The sequence below is a fragment of the Arvicanthis niloticus genome, chromosome 6 (assembly GCF_011762505.2).
Source record: "Arvicanthis niloticus isolate mArvNil1 chromosome 6, mArvNil1.pat.X, whole genome shotgun sequence".
Taxonomy (NCBI): domain Eukaryota; kingdom Metazoa; phylum Chordata; class Mammalia; order Rodentia; family Muridae; genus Arvicanthis; species Arvicanthis niloticus.
The window spans coordinates 45,881,034-45,899,641 of NC_047663.1; the positions used below are offsets into that span (position 1 = coordinate 45,881,034).

The following is an 18,608-nucleotide window of genomic DNA, read 5'->3' on the forward strand; positions in this document are numbered from 1 at the left end:
TTGAGGGCCCCCACCAGATAGGGTTTGCTCTCTTCTTCCCACACGCCTGCCTCTTTCTGGTTTTCCCTGTATAGTTTTCCTTTCTTCTCACATAGAGATGATATGGCCTGACTTGGAGATGTGTTTCTCAGGGGCTCTCTCCACTTGTGATGCCACTCAAGTACAGACCCTGGCCAAGCAGATCAGCTGGTCTTGGGCTTAGAGTCTGTCCCCTGCTTGAGTTCTCTGAACATTCTGGGATACATAGGCTCGATTGTGTCGGCTAAAAACTCCATGAGAAGAAATCACAGAACTGAGCACTCCAGGTTGAGAGTGAGCATGAAGAAGTTGCCTCTGCTTGGCCTGTGTCCTTCCCAGCCTTTGGTAGGACAGGGCCTCTCTGAGTGTGTCTTGCTTCTGGAAGGGCAGGTTGTTTTGCCCTCCAGGTATGTGTCAGAGACAGCTGTCTGAGGTGGGTGGTTTCTACCCTGACCTAGCTCTGGTGAGTTAGGAGATTGGGGTCAGACAGCAGTGTTTCTGGGATCATCAGAACCCCAAGACCAGTGGTGGGAAAGAATTTTTTTAGAAGGGGTCACCTGCTCCCCCTTTTACACGAGCTTTTCCTCTTGGTTTGCCTGCTTGTTTTTACGGTACTGGGAGTAAAACAAGGGTCTTATTCCTGTGCTTTACCATCGAGCCACATCCCTCGTACAAACTTCCTTTAACAGAACATTGTGCTGGCTAGCTGTTACAGTACCTGCCAGGGCCCATTCAACCACGAAGATGCTCAAGCCAGCCCTGGTCCTATCAACCCTGAGTCAAGCAGACAGAAGCCTTTAAAGTAGATGCAAAGATTTTGCTGAGGGGAGTCTGGGAGGGGCATGATTAAGTATTTGGAATTGCACACTGTTGAACCCAACTAATTGAAGATCTATAGCTAGTCCTTTCAAAAACCACAAAATTGACATTAGACTGACAGGAACCAGCTGCCTCCAACAGATTTTTTTTCCCTGATGAACAATTCTAGACTCACTTCAGAGAGAGCAGGCAAGAGGCCCACGGCTCACAGCTTCGAGTGGCGGAGAACGCTCCCGTAGCAAAGTTGACTCAAAATGTGTTTCCCAAAAGTACGCACTCCACATCTCTTTCGAGAATGGAAGTTATCAGAGATGGCCACCAAGATGGATCCCTCAGGATAGCCGTTTTTGTGTTGAGTATGTAATAAAATGCAGAAGTCCCGGTATGTCTCCAGATGATGAACTATATCTACAATTCTATATATCTAGAATCATAAAGTCACAGTGTTAAGGAATTTTGGAAAGCACAGGATAGTAGTAGCCCGAATAAGCCCAGAAGGCAATAAGAACCCAGCTGACACCTGTATGTATCCCTAGGCAAACTCAGAGGCTCCTGATTCCATCTTCCTGGGGGAGGAGTGATGATTGAGTTGGTGGTGCTTTTCCTTTTGTGTGTTATGAGGGGAGCGAGCCTGTTGTGGCATGCACACATAATGATCAGAGGACAACTTCTGGGAGCTGGTTCTCTGCACTGTGTAAATCCTGGGTGTCAAACTCAGGTTGTCAGGACTGGAGGCAAACACCCTTACCCACTGAACCAACTCTCTGGCTCTTGCTTTTTCCCATGAAGTACAGGGCATGAAGTTCTCAATGGGGACAAGTCCCATGGGGACTTAGGAAGTGAATGCCTGAGATGGCCATCTTTTTAACTTTGGAGAGAACCTGATATCAGCAACAAAGCATTTGCTTTTCTGGATCTTGCTCATCAATTCCAGGGGTTATGAACCTTCTGCTCCCTAGGAATTTTATCAAGAAGTTGGCATAAGCTACTCCTGTCCCTGCCTGCCCTTAGCACCCCATAACCTCCACTGAAGGCCTCTCAGTGTGTCTACTAGATGCAGCCTGTGCTTAGCTTGTCTCACCCAGCAGGGGATGAGAGGTACCGGGAGGCAGCTGCTTCCCCACAAAGGGCCCATGGGTGTTCTAGCCCCTCCAGGGAAATCAGCTGAGCTGTCAGACAGAGCCACTCACTGTTACACAGATGACCTATGGGGAGTCTGGAGGGACAAACTGCCTAGGAACCAACCAGTCCCAGAACCTGGCTAGAGCCCATCCTGTCTGCTCTCTGCACATCTGATTTTCAGTTAAACCTTTTTTTTTTTTTTTTTTATTTGGGAAGAGCTGTCCATGAACAGCTCAGTTTAGCAGATAATCCTTGCAGCAGGCTCTGTTCTGGGCAACAGGGTATAGAGAGGAGAGGACACAGGGCCCCAGGAGCCACAGTGTAGAGGGAGATGGGATAGAAATGTCACTGCAAGGTCAGGCAAGGACCCCTGAGCTAATCTCCAGGGTTGAGGGGGTATGCCCCACCCCAGCAGGCTTGGCTTGGGTTCATCAAACATGCACTGTTACTATGCACATTACACATATACTCTAAGACCCTGTGTGCCTTCTTTCTCTGGTTAATAGAGGAAGTGGCCAGAGTCCACATAGCCATCTTTCTGTCTACTCACCGCTGTTCCCCTCTAGGCTCGTTCAACCCTTCCTCCTGAATAGGTGGGCTCACCTTCATGCTTCCTCTTCTTCTATGAACTTTTGTTCCCTCATAAATTATTAACAAATAGGCAAGGCACACATTGAACACACACAGTACTGTTGGTGGGAGATGTGAGGCCCCAATTCCATGCGTGTGTGCATGTGTGTGTGCATGCATGTGTGTATGTGTCTATATGTGTGTGTGGTGTAGTATGTCTCTCTGTGTGTTTGTGTGGTGTGTGTATGTGTGGTGTAGTATGTGTATATGAATGTGTGCATATGTGTATGTATGTCTGTGTAATATGTGTGTATGTGTGGTGTGTATGTATCTGTGGTGTGTGTGTGTGTTTAAGACAGGGTCTTTCTAATGTAGCTCAGGCTGGTCTTGAACTCTTAAGAATGTGTGAGCTGTAGCTCTCCCTCAGTGGGGACCAGGGCAGGCATGTTGGGTGGTATATATACAGTTTGGCCAAGAGACACTTAAATAGAACGGGTTGGGGTGGCATGGTGAGGCTCTAACCAGCTGCCAAGTCAGGGAGCTGGCCGCCAGCTCAGCACAAAGAGGTTTGGCAAACCCAAGCTGGCTCTATGGAAGGTTCCTAAAATGGGCCTCCTCACTGTCCCCCATCTGTTCTGAGGCTGCTCTGTGTGAGGATGGACAGCTGTGCTTTCAGAGGTGCCAGCCACGGCCTAGGGTGGGAGCAGCAGGCCCCGTGTTCTTGGCTCTGCCCTCCATTCTGAGCACCTCTGTGGATGCTCAGCTGTGGATTTACCATCCAAATGCCCAGTTGGTGCCGTGACTCCAAGCCCTGGAAATGACAGCCCTCCATCTCTCTTGATCTCCCCCTAGTATTTTATTTGACTGTGGATGTCTGTCCTGCCATGACTCCCATCTCCTCATCCTGTAGACGGGAGAAACCCCTAGCCTCCCTCCCAGGCCCTGCCGGCAGCCCTGTCATTACGTCCTCTACGCATCTCAGCAGTGGGAATCAGGTACGGGGCATGCAGAAAATAATACAAGCCATCTGTCCCTTGGGTTCAAGTGGCAAAACAGAGCCCCAGGGAGATTATTGACTTGTCCTGGACACTTAGTGAATTTGCACACACATCCATTTGGTTTGGGTTTTGGTTTTTGGTGTTTTGTTTTTTCCTTCTGAGATTCTTTTGGCTTAACCTTCCTCATTGCCATAAAGGCTGCACTCTGGGCTTAGGTGGAAGCGAGAGGAGGCAGGGGAAGCTGTACCGCCTGAGTGCTGGCACACCAGTACAGGTAGCGGTGTGGTCTTTTCATAGCCTCTTAACCCATCTTCTCATCTTCTATTGGAAAGAGTAATGACTCCATTAGGAAGGTCAGAACAAAATAGCCCAGACTGTGCAGACATGCAGGGATCAGAGGACAGATGACGTCAGTCTAAGGGCTCCCTGGCCTGTGGCCTAAAACCGTGGCATTAGGAAGTGATGTGGAGGAAGGCAGTACGTTCATTCTTAGAGGGGTGGGCTGGTCTGAAGCTCTGAGGAGCATCTCCATCTTCTCCTGGCTCCCTTTCATTCTCTGCCATCATGGAGGTAAGGTTTCAGTGCCAAGGTCCTTCCCCCTTTCCCCTGCTTATCCTCCCAGCTCAGCCTATCACAGCCTTCAGTTTGGAAGCTTCTACAGAAGATAAGGTCTTCCCAGTGCAGAGCCTCAAGATTCCCTGGCTTGTTCCTGTCTTCCAGGGTCACCCCAATTACTCCTCTGCTTCTGTAGAGTGGCTAGTAGGGCACAGAGTCCACCTCCCTTCTGTGTCCAGCCATAGAGGAACTGGGTTGTCAGGCTCAGGGGTTGCCACCCTGAACACATTGGTCTGGGCACAGCGCCCCCTGCAGGTCAGGAGCAGAGCTGGGCAGCCTGTGTAGAACTTGTCTATCTGCATCATACAGCCCTTCCATTTCTTGACACTCCCAGAATGTTAGAAAGGAAAAAGAGCATATGAGTTGCATGTTTTAAATATTTACTTTGAGCAGAGTAATGCATTTCACACTCAGGTAGCCATGTGACCACACTGTTCACAAGCTAACAGAAACCGAAACAAAAACAAGCCCACAGTACACTAGAGGCTGGGCAGAGGACACAGGTTTAATTTTCTAATGGACATGGCTCTCTTATTTTTGTATTTGATTGACTTATTTGGGGGAGCAGCACATGCTGGGGTACATGTGTCAAGGTCAGAGGACAACCTGAAGGTGTTCTCTTCTTCCACCACATGGGTCCTGGGACTCAAACTCAGACCATTAGGTTTGGCCATAGCCACCTTTATGCAAGGAGCCATGTCTTCATCCTTGAGCTAGTCATTTTTGCATTGATCTGTTTTTTCAGGACTATATTAGCGCCATTTGGGAGAAGGTACAGAGGTTTTTGACTTGCCAACAGCGCCTCTGTGCCTGCCTGGTTATGGGTTCTTTACCAAAGTGTGTACCATGGTGGAATGGCAAGCCCAGGGAAGCTTAGCTCCCTGGATGGACCTATGAGATGACAGGGGGTTTTGGCTCGTGCTGCATGGCCAGTTAGCGCTGGCCCACATGCTGCCCCCTGGTGGTCATCATGGGCATGGGCTACTTTGGTCTGGAAGAATTCTCTTACGTATGGTTCAGGGATGCTTGAGGGTCTCCAGCGCTTTTCAGAGATCCCCAAAATCAAAACTATTTTTCTCACCCTGAGACGCTCAGCCTCTCTCACAAACATGGAAACTGGAAAGTACTCAGATGTGGCTTCAGAAGCTGTGCTGGAACCAGTTTTTAAGAAAGTGCCATCTGTTGAGTTTTGGTGCAGAAAAACACACACCATTATCTGGGAAAGCTATTAGAATACTCCCCCGCCTTCCATCCATCCTACACATCCGTGAGAACCTGGACCCCTTCCATGTACTTCACTGGAACAGCATCTCCGAAGGTCGAAAGAAAAGGCAGACAAGAACGCCCAGCTGTCTTCAGTTAATTCCCAAAGCAAAGTTAATTGCAAAAATATAAAAACAATCCCGGGCCTCACACTGTCTTTGTTTTTAAAAACACGTGCTTTTCTCATAAAAAAAATATATATATATATATATATATATATATATATAAATTATATGAATACCTAACAGGCCTAGTATCTGTAATGGAAGGTTTTAGATTTCTCAGCAAAATATCAATAGCTGTAGCTCTTGTACTTTGGAATGTTCACAATTGTCTTTCTCACTGGGTGTGTAAGGTGCCGGTCCTATGGCACAGACACAGTTGGAGGGTGACTCTGGGGTTGGCTCTCTTCATCCACTTTTATGCGGGTCTTGGAATTGAACTCAGGTTGTCATAGGCTTGCAGAGCAAGCACTTTACCTGCCAAACAGTCTAGTCAACCCCCAAAGATAGTTTTTTAATAATAACTAATGAGCTGAAACCCACATATTCTTACCATCACCCCTATCTAATTCCAGAATATTTTCATCAGCTCATTAAAAAAAAAAAAAACCTAAAGTCATTAGCTGTCACTGTCCTCCTGTGCCAATTAATACCACTACTGTCTCTCTAGTTTTGCCCATTCTGGACATTTCTATAAACAGTGTCATGTAGTATGTGATCTCTTGTACACGCCTGGGTTTTTTTCACTCAGTGTAATATTTTCAAGGTTCTGCCATGTTAGAGAAGGTCTGAGATCTTCCTTTGCATGGACAGTTGTACCTTTATCAAGTGTCCTTGCTTTAGGGGCTGTTAGGAGTAACAGTGACTTATGGACATTTGTACTCATGTCTGGGAGGATATATGTTTTCAGTCCTCTTGTGGTTTCTGGCAAGTCTGTGGTTAACATTTTGAGGAAATAGCAAACAAATTTCCAGCCTCAATGTTTTTTAAAAATTATTTTCATGTATACGTGTGTTTGCTTGTGTGTATCTGTGTGCATGTATGCAATGCCTATGAAGGCCAGAAGAGGGCACCAGACCCCCTGGGACTAAAATTAACAGGTGTCTGTAAACCACCTTGTGGGTGCTAGGAATCAAACCCGGGTCCTTTGGAAGAGCAGCCAGTGCTTTTAACCACTGAACTGTATCACCAGCTTCCCGTCCCCTGCCCCCAACATGCTCTAGTTAGAAGGCACAAGCAGCATCTTTGTAATAGGCAGCCGGAGTTAGCCCTCTGCTCTGTAACATACAGAAAGCCAGCTAAACTACACTACTTACATTGAACCATCAGGTTCTAAGGAAGGCCCCTTCCTGAAGGATTGTCAAGGACAGCTCTTATAGACAATGACTTTTAAAAGTGCCTAGTGGAGGTGCTGGCTGCCACCCTGTGCCTTGCCCTCTGGAGAACACTGTGGGGATCTCTTAGGGAACAGAGCATAGGCCTGTAAGCTGCCATTGTGGTCTAATGGAGGTAAAGGAGATTGGGGAGACTCATGAGCTTGCCTCAGTGTTTTGTTCTCTCCTCATGGGGCTGACTCTCCGGTGTTCTCAGGGCAGTGGGGCTGTGTGGGAAAGGGCAGAGGTTGGATGCTCTGCAGGGCTTGCCCGCTGAGTTGAAGGTTGCTGAGAGGGTGCTTTCTCTCCCTTCTGATTTTCACCCTCTGATGGCATGTCTACTCTGGTCCCTTAGTGATATGATGCACCTAGTCGCCCTTCCCTAGATCCCAAGCCTTTGGGAAAGAGGCTCTGAGTGAGGCCTTTGCTGGAGGAGTTAAGCAGGAACTCCTCTGGCGTCAGTGGTCAGCAGGGATCAGGACTACCATCAGCACCCCAGTCACTGACATGTGCTTCCATTTTCCTCTTGCCTCAGATGTGAGTCCTGCCCTGGGCTGTGCTCCCCGCCATGGCTGACACCATCTTCAGCAGTGGAAATGATCAGTGGGTTTGCCCCAACGACCGCCAGCTTGCTCTGAGAGCCAAGTAAGTACCTTTGGCCTGCTACAGTGGCCCTTCCCTCTCCACCTGCTTCCCAGTCTTTTGCAAGCTTTGTTCCCCAGGGAGAAGTTGGGAGAGAGGTGGCTGTCAAATGCACACCACTCTTGGCCTGTGTTTGTTTATTGTTCACTATGTAGAACTAACTTATCCCCATTTCTCAGATAAGGAAAGTGAGGCCTGCACTCCTTGCCCAATGTCCCTTGTCAATGGCTGGGTTGGGACCCACATCTGAGTCCAGCTGACTCCCACACCTGTGCTTTTTCACAAAAAACCACAGGGAACAAGGCCTCCCCACTGGCCATGTCACTGAGCCTGGCATAGCGGGGCAGTACAGAGCACAGGCCTGTTCCCTGAATGAACACCTTCAGAAGAGACCACAGCATCTTTCCTAGGCCCTCAGCAGGGTCTCTGTCCCTCTTTGTTCCCTTGTGGCTTTTTGGAGGTCTTCATTTTCCTATTAACCCTCATCCTAGTGACCCTTCAGTTTTGGTTGGGCCTGGCCTACACACACACAGACACACACACACACACACACACACACACACACACACACACACAGTGTATCTGTGACTGAGCCTCTCAGATGCCCCTTGTGCCTCCTAGTCTGTTTCAGCTTCCTGGTGAGTGCTGTCCCTGGCTCTGATAGGTCAGGAACATCCCTGCAGCTGTCAGATTGTGTCAGTACCAGGAGCCAGCATTTCCCAACTGGGACCAAGCTTAAGAAATTCGCAATTAGACATTATGAGCCTGTGGGAGACAGAACTAAGGCATCAAAGGTGGATAGAAAAATTCATCCGAAACGCTCAGGAGGAATGGCGTCACGTGTGACGTGTGAGCTCCCCTTCATCTGGGTGCCTCAGCCCCTCCCCCTCACACCACCACTGCAGGGAGAGTGACTAGGGATGAGGTTGGCCCCTCTCATCATCTCTGATGCCAGGCCAATGAGGTGCCCTCCCTGGCAGGGTGCACACTGCTGAAAGACCCCAGCTCTTGGACCTCGTACAAGAGCCTAGATGTCCCTTGACTCACCAGCATCCCCTTCATTCCCAACTTCAGCTCTCATTCACCAGATGCTGAAGCTGCCATAGCCTCTCAGAAGAGCCGATGTGAGTGTCTCCTCCCAGGTGTGTGTCTGAGAGACAGATGCCCGCTGCAGAGCTGGACGCCGAGTCCAGTGGACCCCCTAGGAAACCTGAAGAGTTTTCCAACACACACTCTTCCTTCCAGGCACCCAGGTGCCTCTGGACATTCCTAAACTCAGCTGGTTCTTCATGTTAAAGCAGAGATGGGGGAAGGTGAACGTTGTCTAGATACTTACAAATGTGAGTTCTTTGGATGATGGTGATTGGCAGTGTGGTGGGGGTAGGGTACTAACTGGGTCCAGGACCAAGACTTTCTTTTCAGCATGATGCTTCTCTTGACCCAGAGAGGTAAATGTTACATGGAAATATGGGGAAAGTTCCAAGCATACAAAACAGCACATGCAAAGGCCCTGGGGTAGAAGAAACATGGCACACAGAGAGGCCAAACAAAAGGCTGGTGTAGCTTAAGTGCAGAGTGTGAAAGGTACACAGTGTAAAAGGCCAAGAGAGGACCAGACAGGGTAGGGCCTGGCCCTTCAAGAGTTTCCTTCTAGACAGGAAAACAGTATTTCCCACACTGTCCTCTAGCAATGACATTCAGTGATGGGTATACATCCAGACCATATAGAAATGTTCATTATGGACTCTGGACCACAGTGTCCAGGCTGTGCCTACACCACTCTCATGAGGGCTTTGTGGGTACACTGGGTTACTGCTGTCGTGGGTGGCCTTACCTCCAGCCATACCATTCTTTCCCAAGGCTGCAGACGGGCTGGTCTGTGCACACGTACCAGACGGAGAAGCAGAGGAGGAGCCAGTGCCTGAGCCCCGGAGAGCTGGAGGTCATCCTTCAGGTCATCCAGAGAGCAGAGCGGCTGGACATCCTGGAGCAGCAGAGGATCGGGTGAGCCAGGGCACTGAGAAGGGAGGTCCACAAGGGCCAGTCTACAAGAGTCAGGAGGCCCCAGCTTCTCATCAGGTCCCCCCTGGGATGTGAGTTGGGGATTGCATTGATTCAAGACCCAGACACAAGTGCTGGAATGAACCCAGGAGCGTTTGGGTTTGGGCTCTTAGTACCCTCCTGCAGCTTGGGCAAGGAACGGACCCAAGTGGAGGTTGGTCAGTGAGTGGCCCCACCGAGGTCCCAGCAGGAGGCGCCCTTCGGTGTGGTTTTCAGCTCTCTCCTGGCCTCTCACATCCAGGGCTCAGCCATCCAACCCCCGTCGGTGCACCTTTTTATTGTTGCCTTTGCTTTGGAAGAGCTCAGCTAGGGGAGTGTGATTGCGCTGGGCTCGGCTGCTTTGGGCTGGAACTCCGCTCGTTCTGATCTCGTTATTTTTCTGTTCATCTTTTCCCATTAGTTCCAGGATCATTTTTAAAAGTCAGACACAGTAGAAAGGCAGCTTTCGGAGGCGACGGCCCCACTAGAAAGATGACTGCTGCGCCAACGGCCTCTTGTATGAGCCTCAATCATACAGACAGGTCATTATCGTGTCAGTACAAACAGGGCTCGTGGCAGAATGGCTGGGTTTTTCTTTTTTTTTTTTTTCCCCACCTAACTTGGCTTCTTACAGATCTCCCCAGGGGCCCAGCCAGGTTCTGGGCTAACCTTGAACGCTGAGGATCAACATCCCCCCCCCCCCCCCCCCGGGAATGGTGAGCAGGGAGTGTGTTGCAGGAGCCTCATAGAGGCTCCTCTGTGCTGTGGAAGTGCTTTTGGACACCCTCAGCCAGCAGGCTGCTGTCACAGTGCTGCCGCAGGAAGTCCCTTCTGTGATCTGATGACACCCTGAGCCCTGAGCAGCAAGGATGTAGAAGGACCCAGAAGCAGTACTACAGACAAATTGTTCACACGAAGGAATCATGTCTTCTTCATGATGCATGGAAACATGACACGGATTGACAGAGGCTTCCCAAGAGCAACTGAGCCACACCAGGCTAGAACTGGGTTTGCCCTCAAGCCCTACAGATGGACAATGGTGTCAGTGTGCGGAAAATGGACGTGCTCACCTCAGAGCAGGCAGGAGGAAGTAGCTTCACTGATGAGCTAACCATCCCTTGTCCCCCTTAGCAACAACCAGTCACCTAGGAAAGTGTGGGCCTGGGGGTGGGGAACCAAACTTAGAAGTGGGGACCCTGGCTCCACTTCTTGGGAGCGCCATCCCTCAGCAAGCCACTTCCTGTTTCTCCAGCCCCAATCCTCTCTAAAACAGGAAGCATGGCTTTCTTCCCGTAGGGGTGGGGCAACCATAGGAGGGCGTGATGCGGCCACATGCTACTCTTCATCCAGTCAAGAGTTCTTACTGAACATCCACTGGGTACCAGAACTAGAGTGGCTGAAAAACCAAACAGTTTGTTACACAGCAGGAGGTGGGTGTCTATAGTGGAAAGAGCTATCGATCCCAGGACGGGTACCTGTGCAGGCTCAGCTGGGCTCCCGGGTGCTCAGCATCTCAGCATCCATCCGGCAGTGTCAAAGAAGAGTTGATTTTTCCCTCCTGCTGCCAGCTTCTCACCAGCCCAGATGCTCTGACCCAAAGCCTACCAGGCTTTCAACACTGTCCTCTGGGATACAGCTCGAGGCCTCCCGCCTTCTTTGGTGAGAGAGTTCCACCTCTGCCGCCTGGCTTCCTCTTCCCCTCTCCTTGTTATTCCAGATTTTCACAGGCGCTTAGAAAAATGTCACTTAGATCAAATCGCCTTCAACCTCTTCACTGACTCCAGATTGAAATGAGACTCCAGCCTATGACCTGCAAATCCCTGGGATCTGCCTTAGCCACCTGCCCCTCTCTGGCTTATGGGACATTTCTCAGCACCCTGTGGCATGTCTTCAAAGTGTCTTCCCAGACCTCCACCTACCTCGCCGTATCTGGCTCTTCTTGTCTCCCTCACTCTTGCCTTGTTTTCTTGTTCATAAAATTTCCCCTTTGTTGAACCTAATTTCCAAGAGAACCTGAACCATGTGTGTATCCGGCCTGTTTGTCACAATATTCCCAGTGTCCAGCACACCCTAGCTGCTCAGTTAACAGCAAATTAACAAGTGACAGTGACGGAGAGTTAGCCAGGAGAAGGGGTGAGGTGAGGTGAGCATGAGTGCTTAGAGTCCCATAGCAACTGTGCCTAAGCAGTCCTCATGTTGAGGACAGGACGCACCTTCCCTCTGACACTGTGTCTTGTGCTGCAGGCGGCTGGTGGAGCGGCTGGAGACGATGCAGAGGAACGTGATGGGCAATGGTCTCTCCCAGTGTCTGCTCTGCGGGGAGGTGTTGGGGTTCCTGGGCAGCTCCTCTGTATTCTGCAAAGACTGCAGGAAGGTAAGCCCTGCTCTGGCCTTGCCATTCAGCTCCCCAGAATGGGTTAGCTTTGCCATCCTGTGGCTTTGCACCCCAGTTTCCGGGACAGTGTGTGCATGTGTACATTCATGTATGTGGTGATATCATTTGCTTTTTGGCAAGAAGGCCCTGAAGATTGGATGGTGTGACTTCTAGGGCTAGCCCTGGCAAAGAAATTAAGAGCCTGGGTGTGAATCCAGCTCTTACACCAACCATATGACATCAGAAAACTGGCCTAGCATCTTCTGCCTCATTTTCTCCATCTGGAAAACAGGAGCAGGTATCACAAGTACTCAGATATGCTAAGTACAGAGCTCATAAAGCCTTATCCAGCACACAGGTGCTCCGTAAATGTTAGACAAGCACTGCTTCCTGAGGACCCAGCAGTGTGCTAGGCCTGTGCTGTGTGCTCTGATCTGTCTGCTCTCTTGACGCCAGGGAGAATGGCCTTCTCAAGATCAAATGGAGTTTTGTCTTTTCTTATACTAAACTGTGCCGTGTGTTAAAGCATTTCATGGTGAGCCCAAGACCTTGCTGGTTAACTTTAGTTTACTGCTTCCCAGAGAATAATGCACCTTGCAAGGTTTGCGTTTATTCAGGATCTCGGTTTTACTCATCGTATGGAGCCTGTGGGATTGTTTTTCTTCCTAGTAGAAACTCTTCTAGATTATTCTGCTTCCAGCCATGACTATGTGCTGTGCAGTGATCAACATGCAGCCCCCCCTTCACTGCCTCCTGTGGTCAGAGACACTGTTACCCCCAACATCTTTTTCGGTTTCACCGTAGTTTTGCTGGAACCTGTCCTCAGGCAGCTTCCAATGTCTGCTGTTGTTCTAAGTTCTTTTTTAAATTTAATTCTATGTGCATTGGTGTTTTCCCTGCATATATATCTGTGTGAGGGTGTTGGATCCCCTGGAACTTACAGATAGTTGTGAACTGCCATGTGGGTACTGGAAATTGAACCTGGTTTCCTCTGGAAGCACAGACCACACTCTTAACTGCTGAGCCATCTCTCCAGCCCCAAGCTTAGAGTTCTTAAAGTGAACAAGACAGAAAGAAAAGCATCTTCTCTGTTAAGATAACAGGAGATGACAAGCTATAATCAACCAAGATGGTTTCAGAGATTTACCAATTCCGGGAAGAAATAACAGAGGCTATAAGCCTCGGGGTGGGGTGGGTGAGCTGCGCTGACGACTACAGAGGTGGCCATGTCGGAGCAGCACATGTGGACTTGAAACATTAGGCTTTTGCAGCCTTGGCAAAGGCATCGTCTGAGGCATTCCAAACCTAAACATTAACCAAGGTGAATAAGCAGGAAAGCCAGGATCTGAGGCAGTCTTTTCTCCATCCTACCGCATGAGGTAATTCTACTCTAAAGGCTATGAAATGATCATCCAAGCACAGCAGAGGGCTAAGGGGACCTGTAGGCTCTGCTGGTTCCTCTTTCAGTCCAGAACTAGAGCCTACCTAGGTGGTGGGTATAGGAACCTGGAGATGCTTTGCTCCCAGGAATGGGGCAGGTGGCTGATGTTCTGTGACTTCTACTTTCGGCCTCTGTGGCCCCAGCAGCCTGTTTGCTCCTCCTGTCTCTCCAGCTCACAGCTACTCTAAAGAGTTCAGGTTTGTGGGACCATGAAAGGCTGTCCCTCTGCCACAGAGCGAGCTGCCGACCCTGGTTATCAAAGAGTTAATTCCAGCTGCTCCTCAGAGAGCCATTGCCTAGGCAACCGACTGGCCCAGGGGAAGGCCTCAGCTGGGTGAGGGCTGTGGGGGAGATGTTCTTCCAGACTTGTTTCCCCCACTGCCCAGTGCCCTGGGGCTCAGCTGGTTGCTGGTTGGAGTACGTTTCTCTGATGTGTTCTTTCTAGGCCAGTGGGAAGGAGACTAAGTGCTGGCCTGGCCGAAACTTGTTAGGGCAAAGGTGGGAGGGGAGGGAATACTATTTAGGTGAGGGTTTGAGGAGGTTGGGAGGATTGATTGATTGATGTGTCCTTAGAAACACTGTTACCCAGTCATAGGTAAGCACACTTGTTTTTTTTCTGGTTTTCGTAGACAGGGTGTCTCTGTATAGCCTTGGCTGTCCCGGAACTTGCTCTATAGACCAGGGTGGCTTCCAGCACACAGAGATCCATCTGCCTCTGCCTTCTGAGTGCTGGGATTAAAGGCATATGCTACCACACCCTACCTGCCATTCTTTAAATAGAAGGTCCACCATGTGTAGGCTGGTTTCAAGGGATAGACAAAATCCCTTGCTCTAGTTAAGGCTGTTTTTCAGGGATAGCAGAAATGGGACAACAAACAAATTTTAAATGAGAAAACATAAAATGATGCCAGGAAGACTTATCACGTTGTCCAGAGTGGAGGCAGTGATGTGTCTTTGTCTGTGAAGGGAGGCCTCTCTGAACTGAGCCTGGATACCAGCAAGAGTCAGCCTTGGGGAGGATCTGGGTGGAAACATGTTCTGTGCAGAGGAAACTGCAGGCACAAAGACTCGGAGGTAGAACCAGCTGGGCTTTAAGATCTAATGAAAGTATCTAGAACAGAGGGAGCAAGGGATGAGCTTGGGCCAGGCTCCACAGAGCCTCATAACTCCAGGTCAGGAGCTGTAATTCCAGTTTGTGTTTAGAAAGATGCCATGGAGAGTGAACATGGCATGAAGTACTGAGAAGGGACGGGATACAGTCTGTTTTATGGTTGTGTTTTATAGCTTGTGGTGTTTTGCCGTTTCTGTGTATATCTGTGCAGTCTGTGAGTGCAGTGCCTGCATAGGCCAGAAGAGGGCGGAAGATCCCCTGGAGCTGGAGTTGCAGTTGCCAGTCACCATATAGTTGCTGGGACTTGAACCCTGGCCCTGTAGAAGAGCAGCCAGTGCTCTTACCCACTGAACCACCTCTTCAGCCCCTGCTGTGTGTTTTTAAGGGATGACTCTAGCTGTTGTAGGCCAAATAGACTGTTGGGAGACACAGCATGCAAGCTGGGGGCAAGCCTGGTAGTAATGGCTGCCATTGGAGGAAGGCATCACAAGGATGGAGGTCCTATGATAACAGAGCGTCAGTGTCTTCTGTGTATTCTAAACAGATGGGGAAGAATTAGAGGTTGTAGTAGGGGTCCCTGATGAAGAGCCCTGGCCTGTAGGATGCCAAAGTGAGAGGCCACTTGGCCCCCCATCTCAGAATGGCCAGTATGCTGTTCCCACACCAGCCCTGGGAAGTTCTGGAATTCTTGACTGACTGCCTGTGGTCACAAGTTGAGGGGAGGGGTGCTTCTCTCTTCCTTGAAGCAGGAGCAGAGGTACCCAGAGCTGTAGGGCCAGCTTGGGCTACGTTCCCAGCTTGCTTCTGTGGAGTGGTCTGGTAAAACTCACTTCATCTCTCTCGGCCTTCATTTCTTTATCTGCAAGACAAGGTCGAAAAGCAGCCATCGGCACCAGATGGATGTGAGGGATGGGTTAGCTGGTGCAAGGAAGCCCTTCATAGCCTGGCCAACACTAGCTCCTAGCAAAGGCAGGGGGGCCCTGTCACTGTCATTGTGACTGGGCCACCCCAGGGGCTCCCTGCTCAGATGTTTGCCACTTCTGACCTTCATGATCACAGGAGCCAGAGAATGATCCATAGATCAGCCATCTGGGGGTAGGTACCTTAACAGACCTTTATTTCCCTGTGGTTTGGGTGACAGAGAAGTCCAAGGTAATTCAACATCTTCCTGGCCTGCTAGATGGATGGCTTCTTCTTCATACAGCATCAGGCAGGAGCCCTGATGTTTCTTCCTTTACAGACATTAATTCTATTAGATATGGCCTCACACTAAGGATCCCATTTAATCTTAATTCTTCACTGTCAGAGCACCCTTTCTCCCAATATAGTCACAATGGGACTTGGAGTTCAACACTGAAATTTTGAGGGACCCAATTCAGTGTATTGTACCCTATATCTTCCTTATTAGAATTCATGCTATGGTTTCTGGTTTAGTCTTCTTGTTTTTCTCTTGTCTCTGTCTCTCTCTCTGTCTCTCTGTCTCTCTGTCTCTCTGTCTCTCTCTCTCTCTGTCTCTCTCTCTCTCTCTAAGATAAAGTCTTAATATCTAGCCCATTGTGGTCTCCAACTCAGTGCTTCTGCCTCTGCCTTTGGAATGCTGGGATTCCAGCTGGCTACCACCATGACTAGAAGCATCGGTACCTTCTTGAGCTTCATACTGAAGCTGCTGCCGTCGTTAGTCTTTTGTTTTCCAAGATTTATGGAACTAAATTAAGGACTTGGACACTTTGCAGTTCTCAGTATTGGTGTGAGCTGACAGGGATCCCCCATGAGTGTGCAGGTGCCAGTGGCTCATACATGCGACATCCAGGCACAGTCTGTGTGTCTCTCAGGGATGAGGGGAATCTAGGAAGAGGGGGGCTTCTTCCCTCAGGTCCTGACTGTCAAGGTAGATGGGTAATATTCTCTAGAGTGACACCTGCTACTGTAGGGACCTAGGTTCCCAGGACTTAGCAACTTGGATTGCTGTATGGGGGAGCGAGTCTCCCAAGATGAGATGGTGTGTGTGCTTGGGCAGGCTGAAGAGAAAGGATGCTGGAAAGCATTGGAAGTGTCTAAGCCAGACTTGTGGGGGCAGGATACAAATCCTCAGGTGCTCCTGGTGGCACCAATGCCTCTCCAGCAAGATCCCTGACAGTGTCCATCAGCCACAAGCTAATGAATGCGCAGGTGGAAGGCACTGCAGTCCTGGAGCTGTGGTCCTCTGTAATTGGGCCTTTGCACACACTCACACACCGGCTGCCTGGCCTCATTTCCCTGTCTGTAGTGAAAAGGGAGAGGGGCCGGCTGGTTAATTAAAGAGGCCTGGTACTCCTAATTGCCTTCGATCTGAGTCAGTCAGCCGCTTCCCAGCCATGTGAGGCTGTGCCCGGCTGCGGGATGACTATCTGAGCCCCAGGACAGCACTGTCACCAGTCTAAGGAAGCAGTTGGAGCCTTTCCTGGTCTTGGCCAAATGGATCTCACAGTGTGGGCCCAGGAGAGCCAGCCTGACATAACCTAAACCTTGTGTACTGAGTCCTGGTAGCAGAGGGGCTGAGGTTAGCCTGGGATTTTCTCCAGTCCCTTAGCAAAAGTTCTGTGGGGGTATTGTGGGAGAACACTGTAGAGCAGGGTGTGATCCACACCTGATACCTCCTGCCACAGGCTCCAGACCACTTTGTTCTAAGGATCTGTGTCTTGCTGCAGAGATTGGCAGTAACCCCAGGCTAGAAGGGGTCTGTGCCATTTCCCCCGGAACCCTAGGCAGGCTCCATTCTGTCCAGGGTGAGGGACTTGTGGCTGCTGAACAATGGGGGAATGAGCAGATGGCACTTGCTTGTCACCCTCCTGCCTGCCACGCCTGGGCAATCTGAGGAAGCAAAGTCCCTCCCCATCACTATCTCATACCTGTCTCCAGCTTCTGATCTGCTGGAGGGAGCACTTTCTAGAAAGTCTGCTGATTCTGAGCAGAGATCTCATGTTCTCCTGTGGGAATTCAGGAGTCCTCCCCAGCTAGTCCTCAGAGACCACCTCCTGCAGGTGGAGATACCAGAGAAGTCAAAGAATTTGAGTGCCTGCTACTCAAAGTATAGACTGGGGACCAGAGGCACAGACATCCCCCAATGCTAACCAGAAGTGCAGATTCTCAGGCCCCCTTGAACCTCCTGAGCCAGAATCTGCATTTCACCAGATTCATTAGCATGATGTCTTCAAGTGTCATTCATACCTCAGCATGTGCCTGTCGGACTTCCTCTCCTTTATGAAGGGACTAACATGTCAAGGTGACTATTAGACCATACTTCTGCTGATTCACTCATCTGTGATGGATACCCCGAGGGCTCCCGAATTTGAGCTCCTGTAAACAAGGTGACTGTATGTGGGTTCATGCAGATCTCTCTCAGGGGTCCCGCTTCCAATTCCCTGGGAGTATATACCCAGCAGTGGCATACCTGCATCCTACAGTAGTTCAGCAGGATTTTGTGAGGAGCAGCCATACCGTTCTGCACAGGGGCTGAATGATTTTACATTGCCGCCACCCATATGCAAGAGTCAGGAGGTGGCCATTTTTTACAGGAAACGGCTCTCATCCTGACCTCACTTTACAAGCCTGATCTTAAGCATTGGCTCCTGATGGAGAAGGGAGAGAAAGCATGGTAACAGCAGCCAGCCACCTTGAGCAATAGCATATTTATCCCAGCTGCCTCCGAATTGGCCTCGCTGCATCCTTTCTCTTCCTCGGCCTAATTTGATGTGGAAGACGTGTGTTTGTGCCTTATTACAAAGATGGATTTTTTTCGTTCAGCTACTGATGTTTCCTAAATTCCCGGAAAGAGTCACTTAATTCCTCTGCCCTGAGGGGCCTGCTCCGGCTGCTCGCCTGTCGCCAAGGCTGTTTGGCAGGAATTGACTTGGCTCCTGTTGTCAGGATCAGAGAATTGGACCAGACACCAAGCTGCATCTTGGAACATCCACCTCGCCTGGGGTTGGCAAGCAGAACATCTCCATTAAGGCACGTGTGCCCTGCTGCCTCGTACCCACAGTCGGCCTTTCTTCCCCTAAGTAAAGGAACTGCCACTCAGCACAACTGACAGTCCATCCTGTTCAGCAGCGACCTCTCCTACTCGGGGTTATCTGGATAGAAGAAGGTGGGCTATGGCTCATTTGGCCAGTGATACCCTTAGCTCAATGAACTGACTCTCCATCCGTGGCCCGCGTGTCAGTTCTGCAGCTCTGGACACT

General features: G+C 50.0%; 1 protein-coding gene across 6 annotated transcripts in view; it reads left to right on the forward strand.

Annotated features, from left to right (window-relative positions):
- The window catches only part of Rph3al (rabphilin 3A like (without C2 domains)), a 143,398-nt gene that overhangs the window by 51,523 nt on the left and 73,267 nt on the right, over positions 1-18,608 (forward strand). For all 6 annotated transcript variants that reach the window (XM_076936291.1, XM_034505839.2, XM_034505838.2 and 3 more), the window contains exons 2-4: positions 7,316-7,425; positions 9,283-9,426; positions 11,707-11,836. In XM_076936291.1, the coding sequence (XP_076792406.1) occupies positions 7,349-7,425; positions 9,283-9,426; positions 11,707-11,836 (351 nt within the window). In that variant the 5' untranslated portion in view covers positions 7,316-7,348. The remainder of the gene's footprint in view (positions 1-7,315; positions 7,426-9,282; positions 9,427-11,706; positions 11,837-18,608) is intronic.